The sequence below is a fragment of the Schistocerca piceifrons genome, chromosome 4 (genome assembly GCF_021461385.2).
Source record: "Schistocerca piceifrons isolate TAMUIC-IGC-003096 chromosome 4, iqSchPice1.1, whole genome shotgun sequence".
Lineage (NCBI taxonomy): Eukaryota > Metazoa > Arthropoda > Insecta > Orthoptera > Acrididae > Schistocerca > Schistocerca piceifrons.
In genome coordinates, this window is record NC_060141.1 from 574,357,781 (window position 1) to 574,385,162 (window position 27,382).

A 27,382-nucleotide genomic window follows, 5' to 3' on the forward strand; every position below is an offset into this window, starting at 1 on the left:
CCACTGGAGTGAACTGTCAATCCATACTCCCAAAAACTATATTTCCAATGATAGTTCAACTTCTCTGCCTTCAATTTGCAAAGGCTCCACGTAGACAGGATGATTTTGAGATAGGCTTGTAAAGGGACATCCTCCTCTAGCATTACTTTTCCTCAACAGTAGTAGTCGATACCAGTAATATTTTTCGAATTTTAGACAGGTCAATATTGTGCCAGCTGTTTTTCTGCAAAAATTCATATAATTTTATCACAGTTTGTGATATTTCATGCTAAATTCATGAAAATGAATTACTTTATTTTCATTGTTACAATCGAGATGTACTGGCTCTGAATGTACACTTAATTTTTTTTTTTTAGAAACATTTGAAATTACGAAATATTTGACATACTTAAAATTTCTATTATTAATTACACAATCTAGTACTGTTTATTATGTTTATTTCATTTATAAAATAATAATCTAAACTAACAGAAATTCATTTGCGAAGAAAAATTTAAACCCTTTGGAATACTGTTATTACTGCAGAGTGAGGGAGTAGTAAGCATGCCTTGGATGTGATCAAATGTATTTTTGTATTTTGGACAAACAATGTCATTTTGGCTTTGTTGATGTGAAAATTCAAAAGGCAGTGTGATATAGTAAAATGTGAGACAATAAATTATCATAAAAATAAAAATTCTGCAACGACATTCTTCAAAATTATTTAGATTAATTTGAACCATGAGAAGCTAAAGTGTGAGAATTTCAGCTTCAAGAATCAGACCCCTAGACATGAAAAACTGGAACCAACTGTGCGAGAAATGATAGGTAAAAAGATTATTGTAAATCTTACTACTCTGGAATCTTCTAAAAAGGCGTAACCATAGTGGACAGTAGCAATGAGGAAGGGAGAGGTAGATAACAGGCAGAAGCATATGAGCTGTCTTGTTTATGTTTATTGCAATAGAGCCATGAGAGAAGTCTTTCACTTGTGTTGTAGTGATCAAGATTGGTGTCCACTTCATTTGTGTTGTGTGTGTTTGTTGTTATCACGGCTGTCGAAGTGTTCATGTCTCAGCCACCAGAAGCACTGTGTTTCAGCATTCACAATTTCTATTTATTCTTTGACTTGATGATGCAACCTTCTTTGAATTCAATGATTCAAAGTGCCAAAATGGAGCATTCCAAAGGCACACTTCAGCCACATCCTGAACTTGATGCACCCCTTGTGTTAGTGGTAGATGCAAGTCAGACTGCTACTGGTGCAGCATTGCAATGATTACACAATAGCACATGGCAGCCTCTTACTTTCTGTTTGCATAAGCTGTCACCATCGCAGCAAAATTGGAGCATGTGAAATTGAGAATGTCTTGCATTTGTTGAGCTAATCAAGTAGTTTTGCCCACAATTAGAAGCCAGAGAGTTCATAAGCCAGTCACCTATGCCTTTCAACAAAACAACAACAACAACAACAACTGATCATCACATCAACACATAGATTTTGAATTTATCAAGCAGCTCAATACCGATATCAAGCATATTTCAGGCATTGACAATGCAGTATCTGAATGTCTTTCTCATGTCAGCAGTGTGTCAAGCACAATTTATCTTGCAGACAACTTTCCAAGGTATAACATACAGACCAGAAGCTCCATAAACCCCCTAGTGACGCTTAGAGATACAATTAATTGAAGTTTCTGGTGCATAAGTTGAGTTATTCTGCAATATCTCGAATAGGAAGCCTTGTCCAGCTACATTACCAACTACATTCCACCAATGTACTTTCAACAACTTGCATAACTTTTGCCAGCCAGGCATCAGATCACCATTCGCCTGATCTCAAAATGATCTGTTCAGCCCTGAATGGAAAAAGATGTTGTGAATGAACTTGTGGGTAGCGTGTATCCTGTTTCAACACTGCAAACAGTCCTGCCACATGCAGGCACCAGTGGGAGACTTTCCTGATACAGCTTCATGATTTACATATGTACATTTCAACATTGTAGGCCCAGTACCTCATTCAAATGGTCAGCTCTATTTTCTAACAATGGCTGATCTTTTCACTTACTGGCAGGTAGCAGTGCCAGCATTTCAGTGGGAACTCTAGCCTTTGCTTTTGTGTCAAGTTGGATATCTCATTTTGGTTGCCCATTATTGTCACAAAAGACCACAGTTGCCAATTTTTGGCTGCCAATTTGAATATATTCACCAAACTTACCAAATTCTGTGGTACTGTTCATGACAAAGCTACAAGTTATCACCTGGTGGGCAATTCCATGATCAAACATTGGTACTGTGCCCCAAAAGCAGCACTAATGGGTCAGGAAACTAACTGGATGACAGCTCCACTGCTGATGCTGCTTGGTACCCAAAACATGCGAATTCTCTGCAGCCTTCTGATCAAGACCAGCCAGAATTCATTCATTAGTTGAGAGAACATGTAGCATGCATTCACTCCCACAAAGTTGTTTCGAGACACAGTACAACACCTAGTTACGTGCATCGCAACTTGAAAACAAGCATGCATGTAATACTACATACATATGGTGTTAAGCTCTTACTTCAGCCACCTTACAGAGAGCCACACCACGTCTTACAAGTAGGAGCATGACTTAAGGTAAATGACACACTCTTTACAGTTTCCATCAGCCAAATCAAATCAGCATGTGTGTTCCAAAAATGTACTGCCAACCAATGCGCCATGGAACCAGCCTATCTGTAAACATCAGCATCACCCAACGCAAATAAATTTCCATAACAAAAAAGATCTGAACAATGTGTACATTTACCTGCATATTTTTTGGACAACACTCCATCCTTGAGAGGGCTGATGTTGTGATCAAGATTGTCATCCACTGCATTTGTACTATGTGTGTTTGTTTATGGTGTGGGTGTTGAACTGTTTACGTGCCAACTGCTGGGGGCACAGTGTATCAACACTGACACTTTCTGTTTATTCTCTGAATTCAGAGTGTAACCTTCTGCGATTTCAGTAGTGAGATAGTTATGGATGATTCTTCGAAAGACTCGAAAGACATAGTTCTACTCACATGTAAAGCTGCTCTTAAGTTGTTTTTCCTAACAAGATATTTTCTTTCTGTGTTGTGTTAAATAAAGATATTTTTACGTTGTGTGCAATAGGACGATAATTGTTTACAGCATAACTGTCTACCTTTTTGAATAGTGGATTTACCTTACAGGCCTTTAATACTTCTGCTTACTGAGCTATTGATTATATTACATTGGGGTGTGATAATTTCTGTTACCTTCTTTCAGGGAGAGCGTAAGGGAACATGACAAGAATGGGGAAAAGAAAAACAGTAGAAGAAGAATGGATAGCTTTGAGGGATGAAGTAGTGAAGGCAGCAGAGGATCAAGTAGGTAAAAAGACAAGGGCTAGTAGAAATCCTTGTGTAACAGAAGAAATATTGAATTTAATTGATGAAAGGAGAAAATATAAAAATGCAGTAAATGATGCAGGCAGAAAGGAATATAAATGTCTCTCAAATGAGACCGACAGGAAGCGCAAATTGGCTAAACAGGGATGGCTAGAGGACAAATGTAAGGCTGTAGAGGCTTATCTCACTAGGAGCAAGAGAGATACTGCCTACAGGAAAATTATAGAGAGCTTTCGAGAAAAGAGAACCACTTGTATGAATATCAAGAGCTCAGGTGGAAATCCAGTTCTAAGCAAAGAAGGGAAAGCAGAAAGGTGGAAGGAGTATATAGAGGATCTATGCAAGGGTGATGTACTTGAGGACAATATTATGGAAATGGAAGAGGATGTGGATGAAGATGAAATCGGAGATATGATACTGCATGAGGAGTTTGACAGAGCACTGAAAGTACAGTACAAAAGCAGTCCCTGACCAACTAGCACTAAAAATGCAAAATATAGAAGTCACTTCCATGATTAATGGGAGAAAATTGAATGTGACAAACACAGGCTTCAATGACACAGTAATAGTCAGGCTACGGATGAAGGTACAAGTCTCACATTTCTTTCCAGATAAACATCAATTATAGTTTGTCATGCTAGATCTGGTGCTTGTGCAGAACAGTGCGACCAACAAGCAATGAAATTTGCATGACTGTCAGCCAACAGTCTTGATGCTAGAGCAACAACTATAGCATCAAATGTAATACTGAGATCAACAATATTGACACCTAACGACAATGCTGATCAGTCAGCTGTGCAAGCCAGTGGAACAATGTTTACAGCAAGTCATACATGGCGAACACAAGGTAGGCGGAAAATCTTTGGAATTCAGGCACCACTTACGAGGAATTGTAAGGGAATACGAGTTGTCAGATACAATGTTGTGGCAGGTATGAACACTGAAACTTCCTGTAATTGTAATAGTGGCTGTAGTCACATATGTAACTTTGTCAATAGCAGTAGCAGGCAGGGCGTGTGGAGCACCGGACCTAGCAGCCATGTCAGGCATGAAGACACATAGATACCACTAAGTAATTTAACCATCTGAAAGAGCACGTAGATGCACTGCAACAGGAGATAAAGGTGTTAGTGTGAAATAAGACGATTACATCCAAACAAGACACTAACAAAAGAGGTAAACCATTTGAATGAGAGCAACAAGGGCAAGTTCATTAGTATCACCAATGTTTTTGTGAATGAGCCGCAAGACGTACATGCCCGTCTACCTACCATAATAGAGTCAGTGGCCAGGTCGCAGGAGAAAATGTAAATGTCTGCTTTCTGGTCAATACTGGCTCAGATGTTATCATGTTGTCTCCCCTCAGCATAAAGAGTGCAATGCCAACCACTCTCGCCCACCTGATGATGGCCAATAATTTGTTCATACCAATTTATGGGGGGAGCGAGATAGAAGTGGATCTCAGGTTTAGTGAAAAATGCTGGTGGAAACAGATGTAATGAAACCCATCTTAGGTGTGGATTTCATTAGCAACCAGTGGCCTGAGATAGATCACAATGGAGTAAAAATTAAGATGGACAGAGAGATCATGATAGTTCATTATAGGATGGATAGCTTTGAGCACAATGGTCCCTAGTCAAAATTTGTAGGTACTGGAAGAGGACCACAGTAGTGAGAGTCGAGATGAATGTGTGGTGCATATCACAGTTCACCACACTAAGACTGTGTCAGGCCAACTGATATCACTGTGACTGAGAACGTTATCACCCAGCCATTTTGCTGTGGCAAAGGTGGAATTTGAGAATATATTGCATGTAGGGGGTGTGCGCAGGTCAGACAGTCTGTGGGCATCACTGCTCCATCTCATCACAAAAAGGTATGGCACCTGGAGGCCATGTGGAGATTATTGCAAGCTGAATGCACACACAATTCTAGATCAGTATCCAGTGCCAAATATTAGAGATAGTACCAATGTAGTAGCAGGGGCTACAATATTCAGCATAATAGATTACAAAAAATGCAAGTGCCTCTGGCAGCAATGTAGGCAGGGAAAGATACCTCAGGATGATAACCGCTGCCATGGATAATAGAGATGCAACACCCTTTTGACCTGATTAAAGCCAGTTAAGAAAAAGCAGCTATTTTATCCCATCCAGTTCATGAGGTACTGCAATGGTGGTACATACAAGTCAATAGGCAATTGGAGCCACACTCCATCAGTTGGTGCAATACTGGGGCTTTCCTCACACAAACTCACAGTATCAATAAGGTATTGTCAACTGAAAGTGAAGCAAAAACAACAATGGGGGGGGGGGGGCACCTGTGTGGAAATTATCATAAGAAAAGGCTCCTGTTAATCACTCTTTGTTATTAACTGACAGTTTTAATAGTTCTGAGTGAGAATAAAAAGTAATTATAGAGAGTAGTGTGAGATTTGATTCACCACATTAGGCATCATGCAAGAAAGCTAGAATGGTGCTTGAAATGTTTCTCAACATTTAGGCTGCTAGTTTTTGTGAGTTTGCAGAACTGGGAACCTTCTCTGACTAATATCAAGCAACCACCATCTCTTTTTGACTTTCTGCAATAGTATGAGCCTGACTCTAAAAGGATGCATAAACGAACAGGCTGTACTGTCTGCCTGTTTTAATGCACACCTAAAATATTCTAGCCATTAGGATTATTACAGGGAGCAGAACTAGACAGTTATGTGAACCAATATTTAAAACACTGAAAGTGCTACCACTACCTTGCATGTTTATATGTTTATTCTTAACATGCTAATGTATATTAAAAGAAATGTAATCATAAATGATAACAGTATTAGAAATAATTGTGGCTTACATAATCACAACACCTGATTAAAAGGTAATTTGCATTTACTCCCAGCATCAGATAGGTACATGCTACTTGAGAATAAAATTATTCAACAAGTTGCCAAATGATGTAAAATGTATACTAAATATTATTACTTTTGAAAGATCTGTTAGAGAATATCAACATTACCACTGCTTTTATTCACTAAATGAATACTTGAAATGTAATAAATGTATAGAGCTGTAACTTCTATAATGTATAACACACAGAACTATTGGTAACCGTGGAAAACTGTCTACTGTAATGACTAGGCTTAAGCCCAATATCATGTTGTATATTATACTACATATCATCAAAGGACAAAACAAATAAATATTATAGTTTGTAATATGGATTACTCTTATTTCATTGACTTCAAGTCACAATTCTATAAGGCATATTACACATTAATTTTTATGTTCATTAAGACAGTACAACTGGTTTCCCCAGAGTTTATTTCTTACTGATTGAATGTTCTGATAGAAAATACAGAGGGCTTTGTTAGTACTCATTTAAGTTCCAATGAGATCTGGAGTGTTCACTGTTTTTGTAATATTTTTGTCGCCAGTACTGCATTGTGGATATATGACTACGGATGCTACCTGTCAGCTTAATAGCTTATTGGGATAAAAAACACCTGTACAATCTGAAGCACACCATAGTATTAACATACATGATCCTTGCTTAATTTTCCTTGCACTTGAGCTGTAATTCCACTGCCTAAATAATTATTTCCAAAGTCAATGAGATGAAGTCCGTGGTGTGTGCAAAATCTTCCAGTGGTATTTCAATGCACAAAACAAACATTTTTTAATCATTTCCAGACTTCAGACGGATAATTGATTGAGCTTTTAACTTCTTGATTTACATAGGATTCATTCATAAGGATATAATGATGGGGTATGTTAACAAAAACTACAGTCATATGTTCATCTTCTTCCACATAATTTTAGTTCATGGGACACTTTATTCATCTCATTTTTGTAGACATCAATTGAACCACTCATCAGAACAAAAATATCATGATTTCATTTAATTTGACTCAACCATATTCCTTCAGGCATAGGACAACAGGCACTGAAAATATACAAAATAAGCCAATAGTTTTATCCTTTGGCCAGCACAGTGAGAGACATTTCTATGGGGAAAAAAGTATTCTCATTCTCCATCTATAATAATGTCATTACTCATAGGATGTTAAACCCTATTCTTCCTTCTCCTTCTGTTATCTCATTTCAGTATTTCTATACAAAAGCTTTCGTGACAACAATGATGGTGAAACAGCTGACAAACTTTTACACAGTATCAACGCAGTTCGCTTGTGCAGTGGACTGAAATGGTTGATGCCTTGAGGTATTGCACCTCAGGTAGAAAAGTCTAGCCTTTGTTAAAAACGATTTGGAGATGTTAAACCACCAGACTGCATGAAAGAGGCTGTTACTGCCAAGCAAGTGACAAACATTGTGTCCACCTCTAGAACTTCTCAGATGTTATCACATACAATTAAGGTCAAAGAGGAATTGAAAGCTCTCAAACTAGCTTGTAAATCTGAGTCAGACTACTCTAGACCATTCAGCAGTGAGAAAGTAATGACATCTCTCAAAGAAATGGTGATGATGATGATTTTGATGTCATCCATTCAGAATTTTTAATTGGATAAAAAAATTGGGTAGCAATGTTCCTTAATGATATTCTCCTAAACATAACCCATAATTTGAAAACAGCAAAAATCATAGATATCAGAAAACCAAGTACACCAAATGGCAAACTTTAAAGCTAGTGACCCATTGCTTTAGTTAACACAGTATATAAACTTTTGGATAGAATTCAGTATAACAGAGTCAGCCATAAAATTTTCCAAAACCTGTCTACTGAACAGGCAGGATTCTGCCTGAACCACAACTGCACCAACCAGGTTCTCTCATTACCAACTTTCACTGAAGAATGACTTTCAAACAAACAAGAGATCTCAACTGCGTATACAGCTCTAACAGTCACTTGTAATACTGTATGAAAGCAAGTGGTAATGTTCCAAATTCTCAGTCATATCATGTCTTATAATTGGAAACCTCATCAACGGTATGTTAAGCAATGGAAGCTTTCAATTTCTAATGGGCAATAAAATGAGCCCTCTAACGAAACATAAAAATGGCCTTCCACAAGGATCAATGTTAGCCCCTCCTTTGTTTTCCCTGTATAAAGCAGACATAATTAAGACAACATCAAGGAAATTTCGGTATGCTAGTGATGGGGCTCTTGCTGTGAGCTACAAAGGTCTAGTCATTACCAAGTCTGTCTGGACTGAAGGTCAACAAACAGTTGGCAAATACTTCTACAACTGGAGGTTACAGCTAAGTACTGCCAAAACAGAACTCACAATTTCCATCTTGACAACAAGCTCTCAAACAAGAAAATGAAGGTATATTTTAAAGAAAAGCTACTGAGCTTTAAAAGAAGTCCACATTAACTAGGGATCACTCCTGATAGGGCACTCAGTTTTAACCCTTTATGATCTCATGGACTTCTCCCACTTTATAAAAATGAATGCAAAACATTCTTCATCATTTTAATTGCTGCAAAAATGTAGCATGCCACTTATTATTCCTTTGGTACTTTGTCAATGCATCACAGTTCTTTCATGGATGTGTTATCTGTGATGCCAAAGTGATTTGAATTTCAGTGCACACAGTCCTCACAGAATTTGGTTGTGTGCAGTTGCAGGGCAATCATTCAGTGAGAATATGATCTTCATAATTTTTTCCGTGCTACTCAGTAAGTCAATTTATGCTAATTATTGGCTATAAGTGGAATATATTATAAATGCTAAGAACAAATTTGTAAAGTTAATTTGCTACTTGCAAGTTCCATCAGGCCTATATATACAGGTTTTTGCATGACAGGCTATGGCAAGAAAGTTGAAAGATGATGAGATACTGGAGCTACTCCTGAAGAATTTTCCATCTGACATCGATAAGCCTGATGAGGAAATTAGTGATTCAGATACAGAACAAGTTTTAGAAAAAATTGAACTCAACAATCTAGAAGTGCAAAGAAAAAAAAATTATGCCACACCATCCATTAGACAACAAGAAAATATTTCCACTTGTTCTCAAGAAGCTGAAGAAATACATTTTGAAGGCAGTAGTTATTTTGAAAATAACCTGTAGGACGATGAACAAGAAAGCTACAATGTATAAGCACAACAAGAGGGAAATAACAAAAAGCAAGCTGCTAATCACAAAGACAAAACAGACTCTGCCTCTGCTGAATATGAAAGAAATGCTGAAATTGTGAATCACAATCTAAAAGTTCATCAAAAATTTAGAAGACAAAACTGTGTAACAGATTTTCCTAAATTTATGCCCCAAAAGGGGGTGATCGAGCAATACTTTTCTCAAAACGATTCTGCAACAAATACCTTTTCGACTGTTTTGTCAAGCAAACTGATTGAAAATATTATTTTTCAAAGTAATCTATATATTGTGCAAAAGGGGAAAACGAAGAAGAGCTTTACTGATTTCTTGACCTTGAATTCTTCTGCAGTTATCATCATTTGCCACAAAAACTGTCATTATTGTTGTTGTGATAGTGATCTGAATGTGCCACTTGTCATACAAACAATGACAAGAGAGAAATACAAATAAATTCTGTCTGTGACAGACCTGAATGATAATCTTTCTGTACCTAAGAACAGTGCAGACAAACTGTATAAAGTACATCCGCTAATTACAGCGTTGAACGAAAACTTTCAGGAACTACTGCTTCCAGATCAGATTCAGAGTATTGACGAGAGTATTGTTTGATTCAAAGGATGATCTTCCCTAAAACAATAGAATCTGATGAAGCCAGTGAAATGAGGGTATAAGCTTTGGTGTCATGCAGATATGTCAGGTTACATCTACGAATTTGATGCCTACCATGGTAAAACATCTGATAGTAGCAAAGGAAAGTTTGGACTTGGTGGAAATGCAGTGCAGAAACTGACATTCTGCTTTCACTACAATAATTATGTAGTTGTGACAGACAATTACTTCTCTTCTGTGGATCTTTTTGAATATCTAAAAGCTCATGGTGTATATTTGCATGGAACTGTGCATCCCAATATACTTGGCCTACCAAAACAAAAGAGTGATCAAGAGCTGTTAAGAGGTGAATTTGAGAGTCAAACTTTGGAAGAAGGAATTGTTGTTGTTGTTGTGGTCTTCAGTCCTGAGACTGGTTTGATGCAGCTCTCCATGCTACTCTATCCTGTGCAAGCTTTTTCATCTCCCAGTACCTATTGCAACCTACATCCTTCTCAATCTGCTTAGTGTATTCATCTCTTGGTCTCCCTCTACGATTTTTACCCTCCACGCTGCCCTCCAATACTAAATTGGTGATCCCTTGATGCCTCAGAACATGTCCTACCAACCGATCCCTTCTTCTGGTCAAGTTATGCCACAAACTTCTCTTCTCCCCAATCCTATTCAATACTTCCTCATTAGTTATGTGATCTACCCATCTAATCTTCAGCATTCTTCTCTTGCACCACATTTCGAAAGCTTCTATTCTCTTCTTGTCCAAACTATTTATCGTCCATGTTTCACTTCCATACATGGCTACACTCCATGCAAATACTTTCAGAAATGACTTCCTGATACTTAAATCTATACTCGATGTTAACAAATTTCTCTTCTTCAGAAACGCTTTCCTTGCCATTGCCAGTCTACATTTTATATCCTCTCTACTTCAACCATCATCAGTTATTTTGCTCCCCAAATAGCAAAACTCCTTTACTACTTTAAGTGTCTCATTTCCTAATCTAATTCCCTCAGCATCACCCGACTTAATTAGACTACATTCCATTATCCTCGTTTTGCTTTTGTTGATGTTCATCTTATATCCTCCTTTCAAGACACTGTCCATTCCATTCAACTGCTCTTCCAAGTCCTTTGCTGTCTCTGACAGAATTACAATGTCATCGGCGAACCTCAAAGTTTTTATTTCTTCTCCATGAATTTTAATACCTACTCCGAATTTTTCTTTTGTTTTCTTTACTGCTTGCTCAATATACAGATTGAACAACATCGGGGAGAGGCTACAACCCTGTCTTACTCCCTTCCCAACCACTGCTTCCCTTTCATGTCCCTCGACTCTTATAACTGCCATCTGGTTTCTGTACAAATTGTAAATAACCTTTCGCTCCCTGTATTTTACCCCTGCCACCTTTAGAATTTGAAAGAGAGTATTCCAGTCAACATTGTAAAAAGCTTTCTCAAAGTCTACAAATGCTAGAAACGTAGGTTTGCCTTTCCTTAATCTTTCTTCTAAGATAAATCGTAAGGTCAGTATTGCCTCACGTGTTCCAGTGTTTCTACGGAATCCAAACTGATCTACCCCGAGGAATTACATTTTTCAAATATACGAGTGTATATTTTTTACCTAATTTTCATGCAACTGAAACAGTTAACATAAAACAGAAACAAAAAGATGGTACAAAAATTGATGTGACGGCCTCAGTAGTGGTTAGAGATTATAATTCACATGTGGATGGAGTTGATACAGCAGATATGCTCCAGTCTATTTATGACAGGGATTGTAAAACTAAAAAATGGTGGCACTGCCTGTTTTTCGCTGACAGCAATATAACACTTGTGAATTCGTATGTTATATATTCAGATTTCAATGGATGGATATCTTTCCTTCAGTTCAAGCGTATGATAACTCAGGGACTTCTGTCAAAAAGTAAAATAGTTTTGAAGAAAAGAGGAAGACCAAAACAAGAAACATCTTCCAGCTCTTTACTGAATAAAAGAAGGAAGAAAGGTTTTTTACCTTCAAATGAAATTTGAACCCGAGATCTCGGAGTTCATTGGCCAAATTTTGTTGCAAATCATGGTAGATGTGAAAACTGTGCTATTCATAATATAGAATTAAGCCCTCATTCTAAATGTGCTGATTGTGAAGTATTTTTGTGTTCAACGAAAGAAAGAACTGTTTTTATGAGTACCATGTTTCATGAAGTAATGTTTGTTACTGTCTGTACCATTCTGACCTGACAGGGCTCTCAAGTCACTTTTTGAAATAAATAAAAATTCAAATAATTTTATTCGAACTGGTTTTTCCTTATACTAAAGCTATTTCCTAACAACTAGAATACCACAGAAAAATTTCGAAATGTCGAAGTCAAAAAATAAAAAATTCACATCATAAAGGGAGAGCATTTGCTGAGATCTGCTGATAAGATGAAGACAAAAAGTAGCACTTTGCAGAATTTTTGTGGTACAGCATGGAATCCATCAGTTCCAATGCTAAAAACTTCTGCACTTGGACTGATGTACCCTGTGGCAGAATATAGTGCTGCATTCTGAATCGACAGCACGTGCATCACACTGTCTGACATGCAGCTCAACACTCCAATTTTCTTGTATCCTATTCTCAACCATATATCTCAAAAAACAGAAATAAAGGAAATATTGCACTAAAGTAACCATTTTTTTTTCCAGCGCAGAAAGTTATGTAAGGAAAATAAATGTGACAAGAAAGTTTCAACAGAATTAGATTTTGCTCTCTCTCTCGCTCTCTCTCTCTCTCTCTCTCTCTCTCTCTCTCTCTCTCTCTCTCTCTCTCTCTCTCTGTCTCGCACGCACGCACGCACACACACACACACACACATACACACACACACACACACACACACACTCACACACACACACACACACACACACACACACACTTTTGTGTGTAACTCTGACTATGGAGAAAAAGAATCTTTAGGATGCTGATGTAAGAAAACATGAAAACTTTGTGTTTAATGGCATAACCTTAGGAATGAAAAACCAGCAAAGAATTAAAATAATAAACTAAAGTCGCTATTAATGAATGAGTATCTATGATATGTTAACAACTAAAGATCATTAAAATTAATTTGCATTTGATGATAAATCAAAAAAAGCTGACATCTAACATTTTTCTGAGCAAATGTAGACAGTCATGTATCCAGACATAAAGCAGTTTAAATGTTTGTAATGTAACAAAACTGACCTTCTAAACATATAGCTGTCATTATTAGCAGGCTGAAACAAGACTGACCACTGTAGTGAACAAGAGATGTACAATTAGTTTTGCATCACTGAGCACCCTTTCCATATCTTTCCAGTAAAGCTCAACTTAAAGTGGGGCTGTAAAATGTGTCTTGAATAACTGTACACAGGTAGATAAAAATCTATAAAATAATTTTTAAACCTAGGAACTTACTTGAATTGTGCTAATCCAATCATCAAGTCTTCGGGGATAGAATGAATCCAATGACGAAGAGCATGCTTCAGTTTGTAAATTCTATTCTGGAAATTAGTGCACTATTAATGAAAACTAAAATTTCTCCATATTTTCAAAAATATTTGAATCAATTATTGTTTCATTTTTATTCTAATACATCTTTTATTCAAAATACTGATGTTTATACTAATAACATGAATTTTTCTATTTCTATTTGATTTACATGGTGCTTAGGAAGGTCAGCACATTTTGCAGTGCATATATCAGTTACTAAATATAAGATATTTTGGTAACCAAGTTTACTTCATCTGCATATATAAGCAAAAATGGAAGATAGACAAAAATGGAAAATTGACAGTTAGTTAAGTCACAATATGGTATGGGATGTGTGATTTTCAGACTAACTCATAGCTTGTGGTCTTGTTTTCACCTAAATTACATGTCCTTTGTAGTCTTTCTAACCAATTATCCATATTCTATCCCAGCAGGAATTTTCATCTGAAGTTCCGTAAATTGCTACATTGAATTAATCACAGTCTTCCACAGAGTTGACATGAAATTATTTCAAACAAGTATTTTAATGTCAGTTTACGTATAAATGTTGTTTTTTTTTTCCTGTGTAGAAGCTAATGTAGCTTTTTGATCTAACTGTTTTGGCATAAAATTGAAACATTAAGTTTAAGCTATCACTTTCAGTGGAACTATTCTACTTACTTGAGAATACATATTTTCTGATGCATCTAAAACCAACAGGATTTTGTTATTTTCAAATACATGAGGTAGAAAATTTTTTTTGCTTTCATTGAAGTTTAATTTTAGTGGGCTGAATGGAACATATCCAAAGCCTGTTTCAAAACTGTAATTCATACTGCATGAACAGTTATTCATGATAACTGAGGAAATAAATAGCCAGTATATAACAAAGCGGAAGTCATCACTATAAAGCATTTTCATTCTATATGGAAATGTACTCAACAAATATCATGCAGCCACAAAAACTCAGTCACTTGGCACACACTTTCTTCTTTATCCATAAATCTGATGCACTAACATGATACAAATGTTCATGTTATCTCAGAAAGCTGACAAGTGTCAGAAGGCAAGTATCCCTTAATCAGAAATATCTGACACATCACTTTGTTGTAACTCAATCATGTTTACTATGTTCAAATTTCTGCTGAATGCAGCATGTCCTATGTATGACTACAGAACTCAGGTGGCACACCTTCTTGTTTGATTATGGTTGTTGGAGATAGATAAGATAAGAGAGCTATAACTCTGCAGTAAAATATGATTCATCACAATGAAGTTTGTGCATGGCCATAAAATTCTGCGAGAAGCTAGTGTAGTAGAGGTAGCTGTGATGAAACATCCACTCATAGATTATCAAATGATTCACAGTGGTAATAGGTATTCTATAGAATTTCTAAAACACTACCCTACTTCAGGAGGCATGTTACAGTAAAAACTCTATATTCCAACTGCCTTGCATTTTTCTTTCCTGTTAAGATATTATAATGATTTAATTCCAGTATGTAGGGTATGTCCTGTAAAATCTGTAAGTGAAATAAAATATCTTTTTCAAATTTAAACCATTTTATCTACTACAACAAAATATAGAAATAAATCATGAGCACTGTGCACACATTAGTTTACGCTCTCAGATAGTAACTTTCTAAGAATGATATTTCTTTCTTTTTTTTAAGAAAGCACTTTTCTCTCCTTTGAAATACAAGGCTGAGAAAAATATCCTCCACGTTTACGCACTAGTCTTTACATATGCACGATGACCAGGCTAAACATTATTTATTGTACTAATATTCATATTCAGTGCCTGAAGACTAGTAATTCATATCTGCATCCATATTACTTGATAACCACATTTCCCCATAGGCAATGGGTCAAAGTGAAAGTATTCTTGTATGAACACAATGATTTTCTCGGGTGGAAACACTGTCACTTAACTGTTCATTCATTCATTAATTCAGTCATTCATCATGTTTCATAAATCTCTTCAAGAATGTAGAACAATTGAAGTTATAGATCAACAAGGAATAGGCAGAACACAGAAATGTAAACTGTACATGCACTGACTGTCACTATATTGCTTAATGCTACTTGTGATTAGGTCGGCTATGAGCAGCCATGTGAATCAGATAGAAAGCCACAAGTTTGAGAAAAGCTTATAATTCCTCATTTATATTGATTAACTATTGTTCTTCTTCTGTAGGTGTGAAGGCTTAATATTTGCTTCATGACATTATATTTTTCAATTAAATCAACAGAGGTCTGTTTACAATACATAACCACTTGACTTGCAGCTTTGTAATGTGAAAGGCAAAGTATTTCCAGGATAAGATTTGAAACTAAGAAAGCAAGTATTTGTTTTTAAATAAGTCTCTTCTCCCTTCTGCATTTCCAAAGTCAACAACAATGTGACATACATCAAAATTGCACTTCTTGTTAATCTTTCTCTGATTACTACAGCTTCATTATTCAACAGTTTCAGTACTAAAGTGCACATCAGTAATGATTTCTTATTCTTCTATCATTCATTGATAAAATGCTTTCTCCCATTTCTGAATATTGATGAACAGAAACTGATTTCCTAGAGCTGATACAGACTGCATGGAGAAAAACGTCAAGGCTTTCACCTGTGACATACAAGAACAAGGTCTCAAGAGTGATCAGACAATCATAACACATTACAAACATCAGCTATGAAATTACGTCAGCCACACAGGAAATTTAAATGCAGGTGATGGAATATGACATGGTATGAAGACATTGATGTGTGAATAAAAGCTTGGAATCAATACAATGAGCATTAAATACTTGAAAGATGGGAGTCCTTCCTGAAGATTCAAAACAAGATCTCAAAAACAATTTATCACTAAAAAACATGCCTACAACAAAAGCAGGTTCATAGAAATTGACTAGGATTTCCATAGAAACAACACCTGAAATTCCTACAAGACATTGCATGAGGACATATCTGGGTTTAAAGCACCAGCATTGTGTTTTTGTCAAGTTAATGGAAAATGAGAGATAAACTGCATGATACTTGCTGATTATTTTCAAAATAAAAGATTGAATTTTAAAAAATCTGTGTAAAACCCACACTTTAAACCCCCAACAAGTCAAGAAATAAGAGAGATAATTCAATCACTCAAACATAACATAGTGCCAGGAGAGGATGGCATAACTCGGGAAATGTTAAAAATAGGAGGAAATAATATCAAAAGAAGATTTAATGCACTTTTAGCAGAAATATGGAAAACTGAAACGTTTCCAAAGGGCTGGAAGAAAGTTATAATACATCCATTGCATAAAAAAGACAATGGAGCAGACCCCCAAATACAGAGGTAAACTGCCAATTGTATACAAGTTCTATTGAAATCTCTCTTAAACAGAGTTGAACAGCAAAGAGATCATTTGATTGGTGAACATCAAAAAAGCTTTAGGAAAGGCAAATCTTGGGTTGAGCAGATTTATTGTTTAAAGACAATATTAAGGATATGTCAAAGTTCCAGCATTATGACACCTTCCTGGATTTCAAGAAGGCGTATGACTCTGCTGACAGGCAAATCAATTTGGACACTTTAGAAGAGCTCAGGGTAGATGGGAAGACTAGCAAACTAATCTGCCAGACAATCACAGACATAGCATCTCAAGTGAAGTTTCTGGATGAAATGTCTGATTCTTTTGAAGTACATACAGCAGTTTAACAAGGAGATGGTCTCTCCCCAATTCTGTTAAACACTGTGTTAGACAAAGTCATCAGAGAATGGGGAAAGAAATCAAAGGTATAAACACTGGAATCTTGGGACAGAGAATCAAAGTGTGCTAGCTTTTGCTGACAATCCAGCTATCTGTGCTAACACTAGTGAGGAGTACAAGTTCGCCATAGAGAAGTTATATGAAATGGCATCAAAGGCAAGCCTCCATATATCATATGGGAAGACACATTTGATGGAAAATTTATACAAAAATTTCAAGGCCGCACCTAAAAATGAACTATGGGACAATTTCACATATGTCTTCTTTTAAATATCTTGGAGAAATTGTAGTACCATTTGGACTAGACAGTAAGGCCAATTTAGAAAACGCCAGCAAACTCCATACAGCATACACAATAACATGGAATCACTGCAATAAATGAGCTGTAATGCAAAACACCAACATACAAGTCTTGCCTGAAGCATTATATGCCTCAGGAACTTTACTTCTAGGATACCATTCAAAAATTGCTGAAATTTCAAAGGAAAAAGGCAAACTATAGACTTCCACACAGCACAAGACAAGTTCACTGTTCAATATGTAGAAGACACTTGAAGTTCTATAATTAAGTCTACAGAATGGCTAACACAAGATTACTTAATATAACAAATTTAAAAAAGGTAAGAAAAAAATACTTGGTTAGAAGAAGTTGAGCAGTACTTACAAGAAATGAATGCCATAGAAGGTACCAGCACAAAATACAAAGTCTTTGGAACCCTAGCTGCAAATCACATGTTCATAGAGAAAGCTTAAAAAAAACACTGGTGGAAATTAGTGGACAGAGGAATAATAACTAACATAGTGAATCCATGAAAGGATTTTGTGAAGAGAAGAAGAAAAGAAGCTGTCAGACAAGTAAACAAGTTCAAACACATACTTTAACAGGACGTAATGGTAAAGAAGAATATGAACTTATTTTACGTATAAGAGTACAAGTGTCTGGTCTGAACAGTAGCTAAACTCATACTAATCTCAAATTTCATGTCCAATTTTGGATCTTCATTTATGTATATCATGATGAAGTACTTTGAGGTTTTCCTTGGGACTTTGCATAGTGCTGTGACATAGGAATTTCTGCTGTCAAAGTGCATCTATTGGACTCTGCCCAAAAAGTATCTCAAACAAATAACAATTTTATTTATTTTTTATTTTTTTATTTATTTATTGTATTTTTTTGCATGGAGACACCAACTGGTGTCTTTTGCAAACGTCATAGCATTTTTTTACAAGTTTAGTACAGTCATATATACATATGTGATTACATATACATGATACAAATATACCATTATACCTAATAAGGCACAATATTGGGTGTTACATCGTACCTATTACAAATATTCAGATTTTACACAACTATATTCAAGCTTTCGCAACCAACGGTTGCCTCATCAGGAAAGAGGGAAGGAGAGGGAAAGACGAAAGGATGCGGGTTTCAAGGGAGAGGGTAAGGAGTCATTCCAGTCCCGGGAGCGGAAAGACTTACCTTAGGGGGAAAAAAGGACAGGTATACACTCGCACACACACACACACACACACACACACACACACATATATCCATCCGCACATACACAGACACAAGCAGACATTTTCATGTGTATTAAAGCTCAATGTCACAAAAACATAATTAGTGAAGTTCAGTGCAAAAACATCATCAGCATCTCCCATAAAAATAGTCTACGATGATCAGGAAATGACTGAATCAAGTTATGTAAAATTTCTAGCTCTAAATCTTGACAAAAATTTAAATTGGAAGGCCATGTAGACTTCTTAGCAAACAAACTAAAGAGCCTAGCTTATGCAATGAATGTCTTATCTGGTTCCGCCCTTATGCACACTAGGAAGACAGTCTACCACAGCCACTTTGAAACTGTAATTCAATGCAGGATAATTTTCTGGGGAAACTCTACAAAGAGCTGGAAATTACAGTACTTGTCACAGACACAGTTTGAGACTTCCCTCTGATAATTTAAAATTTTACACTCAAACACCATTGTACATGGGATTAAAAATTTACAATAAATTAAATAACACAAATCTGTTAAATATGGAGTTTTGCACACTAAAAAGATTGTTATTTAATAACTAGTGGAAAAATTTTATTATTCAATTGAAGAGTTCATGCAAGACAGTTTGGCACTTTTAAAAGAAAAGAATCAATAAGATTATGTATTGTATAATAAATTGTTAATATATTGTATGAGTTGTATTGGAAGTTGCAAAATGACTGAGTGTTATATATGTTCTTGTTAAATTGTACATGTCTAAAAATTCAGAAATGCCTGTTTAAATGTGTTAATTATTATGACCTTTCTTTAAAAAAATTAGTTTGAGATGTCTCCAGTACATAAATCTTTGATTTGTAACTGTACATCAAGAGATGAGTAAACTACATTCTACATTAGCCTTTGTCAGATTTTGTGGCAGTGCTATTTTTATGCATAAATGATGTTGTTATGTTGTTAATGGTTTCTTGTGTTTCCACATCAAATCAACCAGCAAAAGGCTGGATGGATGTTTCTGATCCGTTCACCGTCTTTGTGCAGCAGCAGAATTTCTTAAGATTTTCTGAAAGATCCTTTGCTGTCATCAAAATTATCACACCTAACATTTAGACCTCCAATTAGGGGAGATTTTCTTTCAGTTGTTAGATGGTCCACAAGTTCTGTCATGATGGCTCCTACAGGTTATGGTTACATCAGCTGAACTACAGTATCTGCTCTTGTAAACACTATCTTGACACATATGTGATATATTTAGTAGAGAAATCTTGGTTGTAAAGTTGTTTTTGTGGTCTTCAGTCCAGAGACCGGTTAGACACAGCTCTCCATGTTACTCTATCCTGTGCAAACTTCTTCATCTCTGAGCTACTACTGCAACCTACATCCTTCTGAATCCATTTAGTGTATTCAAGTCTCCCTCTGTGATTTTTACCCTCCAGGCTTCCCTCCAATACTAAATTGATGATCCCTTGTTGCCTCCTAACAACCGATCCCTTCTTCTAGTCAAGCTGTGCCACAAGTTCCTCTTCTCCCCAATTCTATTCCGTACCTCCTCATTAGTTACATGATCTACCCATCTAATCTTCAGCATTCTTATTTATCATCCATTTTTCATTTCCATACATGACTACACTCTATGCAAATACACTCCTGGAAATTGAAATAAGAACACCGTGAATTCATTGTCCCAGGAAGGGGAAACTTTATTGACACATTCCTGGGGTCAGATACATCACATGATCACACTGACAGAACCACAGGCACATAGACACAGGCAACAGAGCATGCACAATGTCGGCACTAGTACAGTGTATATCCACCTTTCGCAGCAATGCAGGCTGCTATTCTCCCACGGAGACGATCGTAGAGATGCTGGATGTAGTCCTGTGGAACGGCTTGCCATGCCATTTCCACCTGGCGCCTCAGTTGGACCAGCGTTCGTGATGGACGTGCAGACCGCGTGAGACGACGCTTCATCCAGTCCCAAACATGCTCAATGGGGGACAGATCCGGAGATCTTGCTGGCCAGGGTAGTTGACTTACACCTTCTAGAGCACGTTGGGTGGCACGGGATACATGCGGACGTGCATTGTCCTGTTGGAACAGCAAGTTCCCTTGCCGGTCTGGGAATGGTAGAACGATGGGTTCGATGACGGTTTGGATGTACCGTGCACTATTCAGTGTCCCCTCGACGATCACCAGTGGTGTACGGCCAGTGTAGGAGATCGCTCCCCACACCATGATGCTGGGTGTTGGCCCTGTGTGCCTTGGTCGTATGCAGTCCTGATTGTGGCGCTCACCTGCACGGCGCCAAACACGCATACGACCATCATTGGCACCAAGGCAGAAGCAACTCTCATCGCTGAAGACGACACGTCTCCATTCGTCCCTCCATTCACGCCTGTCGTGACACCACTGGAGGCGGGCTGCACGATGTTGGGGCGTGAGCGGAAGACGGCCTAACGGTGTGCGGGACCATAGCCCAGCTTCATGGAGACGGTTGCGAATGGTCCTCGCCGATACCCCAGGAGCAACAGTGTCCCTAATTTGCTGGGAAGTGGCGGTGCGGTCCCCTACGGCAGTGCGTAGGATCCTACGGTCTTGGCGTGCATCCGTGCGTCGCTGCGGTCCGGTCCCAGGTCGACGGGCACGTGCACCTTCCGCCGACCACTGGCGACGACATCGATGTACTGTGGAGACCTCACGCCCCACGTGTTGAGCAATTCGGCGGTACGTCCACCCGGCCTCCCGCGTGCCCACTATACGCCCTCGCTCAAAATCCGTTAACTGCACTTACGGTTCACGTCCACGCTGTCGCGGCATGCTACCAGTGTTAAAGACTGCGATGGAGCTCCGTATGCCACGGCAAACTGGCTGACACTGACGGCGGCGGTGCACAAATGCTGCGCAGCTAGCGCCATTCGACGGCCAACACCGCGGTTCCTGGTGTGTCCGCTGTGCCGTGCGTGTGATCATTGCTTGTACAGCCCTCTCGCAGTGTCCGGAGCAAGTATGGTGGGTCTGACACACCGGTGTCAATGTGTTCTTTTTTCCATTTCCAGGAGTGTACTTTCAGAAAAGACTTCCTGACACTTAAATCTATACTTGATGTTAACAAATTTATCTTCTTCAGAAACGCTTTCCTTGCCATTGTCAGTCTACATTTTATATCCTCTCTACTTCGACCATCATTAGTTATTTTGCTCCCCAAATGGCAAAACTCATCTACTACTTTAAGTGTCTCATTTCCTAATCTAATTCCCCCAGCATTACCTGATTTAATTCAACTACACTCCATTATCCTCGTTTTGCATTCGTTGATGTTCATCTTATATCCTCCTTTCAAGACACCATCCATTATGTTAACTGCTCTTCCAGGTCCTTTGCTGTTTCTAACAGAATTACAACATTGCCAGCAAACTTCAAAGTTTTTACTTCTTCTCCATGGATTTTAATTCCTACTCCAAATTTTTCTTTTGTTTCCTTTACTGCTTGCTCAATATACAGATTGAATTACATCAGAGATAGGCTAGAACCCTGTCTCACTCCCTTCTCAACCAATGCTTCCCTTTCATGCCCCTCGACTCTTATAACTGCCATCTGGTTTCTGTACAAACTGTAAATAGCCTTTCACTCCCTGTATTTGACTCTTGCCACCTTCGGAATTTGAAAGAGAGTATTCCAGTCAACATTGTCAAAAGCTTTCTCTAAGTAGTTGGAATAGAATGTTATCTACTCCCAGGGCCTTGTTTCGACTTAGGTCTTTCAGTGCTCTGACAAACTCTTCTCACAGTATCATATCTCCCATTTCATATTCATCTACATCCTCTTTCATTTCCATAATATTGTCCTCACATACACTGCCCTTGCATAGACCCTCTATATACTCCTTCCACCTTTCTGCCTTTGCTTCTATGCTTAGAGCTGGTTTTCCATCTGAGCTCTTTATATTCATGCAAGTGGTTCTCTTTTCTGCAAAGGTCTCTTTAATTTTCCTGTAGGCAATATGTATCTTATCCCTATTGATACATAACTGTACATCATTACATTTGTCCTCTAGCCATTCCTGGTTAGCCATTTTGCACTTCCTGTCAATCTCAGTTTTGAGATGTTTGTATTCCTTTTTGCCTGCTTCATTTACTGCATTTTTATATTTTCTCCTGTCATCAATTAAATTCAATATCTCTTTTCTTACCCATGGATTTCTACTAGCCCTTGTATTTTTATGTATTTGATCCTCGGTCGCCTTCACTATTTCATCTCTCAAAGCTACCCATTTTTCTTCTACTGTATTCTTACCTCTGTTCCTGTCAATCGTTCCCCAACACTCTCTCTGAAACTCTCTACAACCTCTGGTTCTTTCAGTTTACCCATGTCTGATCTCCTTAAATTCCCACCTTTTTCAGTTTCTTCAGTTTTAATCTACAGTTCATAACCAATAGATTGTGGTCAGAGTCCACATCTGCCCCTGGAAATGTCTTACAATTTAAAAGCTGTTTCCTATATCTCTGTCTTGCCATTATAAAATCTATTTGAAACCCTCTAGTGTCTAGAGGCCTCTTCCACATATACATCCTTCTTTCGTGATTCTTAAACCAAGTGTTAGCCATGATTAAATTGTGCTCTGCGCAGAATTCTACCAGGTGGTTTCCTCTTTCATTCCTAACCCCCATTCCATATTCACCTACTACTTTTCCTTCTCTTCCTTTTCCTACAATCGAATTCCACTCCCCCATGACTATTAAATTTTCATCTCCCTTCACTATCTGAATAATTCTTTTATCTCATCATACACTTCTTCAATCCCTTTGTCATCTGTGGAGCTAGTTCGTATATAAACTTGTACTATTGTGGTAGGTGTGGGCGTCGAGTCTATCTTTGCTACAATAATATGTTCACTATGCTGTTTGTATTAGCTTACTCATGCTCCTATTTTTTTATTCATTTTTAAATTTCGGAAATTTGTGCTAAGTTCGTATGGGATGAAACTGCTGAGATCATCAGTCCCTAGGCTTGCACACTACTTAAACTAACTTACACTAAGGACAACACACACACCCATGCCCGAAGGAGGGCTTGAACCTCCAATGGGGAGGGGGGGGGGGGGGGGGGCAACTACGCAAACATTGGCGAGGCACCTCAGACCGCACAGCTATTCATTATTAAACCTACTCCTACATTACCCCTATTTGATTTTGTATTTATAACCTTGTATTCACCTGATCAGAAGTCTTGTTCCTCCTGCCATTGAACTTCACTAACTCCAACTACATCTAGCTTTAAACTATCCATTTCCCTTTTCAAATTTGCTAACCTGCCTGCCCAATTGAGGGATCTGACATTTCATTCTCCAATCTGTAGAACCAGTTTTCTTCCTCCTGGTAATGGCATCCTCCTGAGTAGTCCCTGCCCAGAGATCCCAATGGAGGACTATTTTACCCTAGAGGATGCCATCATCATTTAACCATGCAGTAAAGCTGCATGCCCACGGGAAAAATTATGGCTGTAATTTCCCCTTGCTTTCAGCCGTTCATGGTACCAGCAAAGCAAGGCCGTTTTGGTTAATGTTACAAGGCCAGATGATACAGTGAGACAAACACGAGTAGAGCAAATTTAGTTCTATTTATGGCAAACCATTTTATTACTTGTATGAGGATTGTGGTGGCTTGAATTTCCATTGTTCTTAGGACCTAAATCCCTTATATGTACCTTCATCATCATTCATTGGTTGATTTTGACCCATTAAATACTTTGTTAGCATGTGGGATAAAGAGCAAGTCTGTTTTCAGAAAAATAAATGACAATATTATGAAAAGGATAGATTCCTATGATACAATGCTGTTCAGAACTGAATCACACACTGGAAAGTCCGGGATGTAATAATGACAATATTAAGGAAAGTATATATTGTTACTCATCACATAGTGGAGATGCTGGTCACAGACAAGCACAACAAAAAGAATGCACACACACACACACACACACACACACACACACACACACACACACATTCACACACAGTTGTCCATACCAGCTTCAGCCATCACAGACAATGATCATGTGTGAGTGAGTTGTTTGCAAGAATGTGTGTGCATGTTTTCTAATTCTGAGGAAGGCCTTGTTAGTAGAAAGCTCACTTTCTGACAGTCTTTTTGTTGTGCCTATCTGTTACATTCCATCCAGGATTTTCCATTGTTCGATTTTGCCTGACAGCTTTTCATAATATTGTGTAGACTGAGTCATGTAGATATTACCCCCATGCTGTGGGTATGAATGTGTTTATTTTGTTGCATATTAATCCACATTAGAAGTAGTGAACAGAAGTACATGTAATAGGCTTGGTCCATTCTGATTTCCTTGCACTCTAGTTTAGTAAAGGTGAAGTATAGAAAATTTTAAAAGCTTTGATTCAATAGTTCTCACATGGCAGTCCCATTTACATATTTTGTAACCCTATTCCTAGAACTTTGGTGTCAGTGACTGACCTCAATAATGTATTGTCAAGGCTCAATTTGGTACCACATTCTTGTAGAAATGGGGAAAAGCAGTTATTCTAAAACATAGTTTTATTTTCAGATATTAGATAATCGGATTATGTTGAAGCCAGCTATGTAAACATGCGCAGGAATCTCCACACATTCACATAATCTCATCCTAAAAATAATAAAAATGTAAGGAAGAAGAGAGCTCACCTGATAAAGAGCACAAAGATGCTAGAAGAAATGTCCTCCTTCCCAAAGAACTGCAAAGGAAGTTATTCAAGGTATAAAGAGACTACAACAACAGTTTTTCACCTTCAAGTATTTCTGTCACACAGGACCATAATAATTACCACTAATTTTTAATATAATGGAAGGAAACATTCCACGTGGGAAAAATTATATATAAAAACAAAGATGAGGTGACTTACCGAACAAAAGCGCTGGCAGGTCGATAGACACACAAACAAACACAAACATACACACAAAATTCAAGCTTTTGCAACAAACTGTTGCCTCATCAGGAAAGAGGGAAGGAAAGGGGAAGACGAAAGGAAGTGGGTTTTAAGGGAGAGGGTAAGGAGTCATTCTAATCCCGGGAGCGGAAAGACTTACCTTAGGGGGAAAAAAGGACAGGTATACACTCGCACACACGCACATATCCATCCACACATACAGACACAAGCAGACATATTTCTTGTGTCTGTATGTGTGGATGGATATGTGCGTGTGTGCGAGTGTATACCTGTCCTTTTTTCCCCCTAAGGTAAGTCTTTCCGCTCCCGGGATTGGAATGACTCCTTACCCTCTCCCTTAAAACCCACTTCCTTTCGTCTTCCCCTTTCCTTCCCTCTTTCCTGATGAGGCAACAGTTTGTTGCGAAAGCTTGAATTTTGTGTGTATGTTTGTGTTTGTTTGTGTGTCTATCGACCTGCCAGCACTTTTGTTCGGTAAGTCACCTCATCTTTGTTTTTATATATAATTTTTCCCACTAATTTTTAAGGTGCACAATTTTTATGGTATTTATAAAAATCAGACCTGCTCTCTCAAAATATTCACACACACCAACAAACCACATAAGTATGGGATTTGGGTAGTGCATTACAGTGGCTTACATCATATCTATGTAACAGAAACTAAGCAATAATTGTCTGTTTATACACAGCAAATTGACATTTAGAATGCACAATGTCCCTCATGACTCTAGTTTCAGCCTTTTTCTCTTCTTTTTAAATGATTTACCATTAATGCTACCACTCAGTCAGTTCTATTTACAGACGTTACGTCTATGTTAATTTAAGATTATGCAGCACAAAAATGTCCCTGGTCGTGTCATTAACACATTCAGTGACAAAGATTAATGGCAGCCCCACGTCAGGTGCCATGAGTGTTCATTACAGCACTATCATGGTTGTATATCTTGCTGTGGCTAAAACTTTTATTTGCCTCATTTATTAAGTTTATGTAGATAGGTGAATCCAACAATGATCATTATGATCCAAACTGATAAATGACTTAAATTAAGAAATTTTCTATCAAAGACTTAGTCTGTGCGAACTCATAAAAGCTTTACCAGCACAATAAGATTAAACTATTAAGTATGCAAGTTAACATTATTCATAATTATTCCAGTGAAATAAAACCAGGTAAATCACAAAGACAGGTGCTATTTTGAAAACAGTTTCTTCAGTTATATTAAATGTGGTAGGTGTTGTTTATCTTCTATTGGTAACTTAATATTTACTTGTTTACACTGTTGTTTTTCAAAGAAAATATTTATCTACATCTGAAAACAGAGTCCTGTTTACATTACTTCACTACTTCACATTCACCTTTACAATGACTACTACTGATTCTATGCAGCTAAGAGAACTTTAAAAAGTCTCCAGTCTAAATATTCAGATAATTTGTAGGAAGAAGAGTTGACAAGGTATGTTTCTACTTCTCTTTAGAGCTGTTTGGAATTCCCAGTTTCTTGCTTTGATCAACAGACCCTCCAAGTGCGAAACATACTTAACCCTTTTGAGTGCACATTTTTTGTCGCTACTCAGTGAAGATAATTTCTTTTCTGTCCTATTAGAATTGCGATTGACTGACTACATTTACTTTTCGATAATTTTATTTTTCTGATTTA

General features: G+C 37.6%; 1 protein-coding gene across 1 annotated transcript in view; it reads right to left on the reverse strand.

Annotated features, from left to right (window-relative positions):
- The window catches only part of LOC124796013 (calcium-activated chloride channel regulator 1-like), a 134,203-nt gene extending 120,679 nt beyond the window's left edge, over positions 1 to 13,524 (reverse strand). Inside the window, exon 1 of the mRNA XM_047260096.1 lies at positions 13,470 to 13,524. Coding sequence (XP_047116052.1) covers positions 13,470 to 13,492 — 23 coding nt within the window. The 5' untranslated portion in view covers positions 13,493 to 13,524. The remainder of the gene's footprint in view (positions 1 to 13,469) is intronic.
- Between the last annotated feature and the right edge of the window lie 13,858 nt (positions 13,525 to 27,382).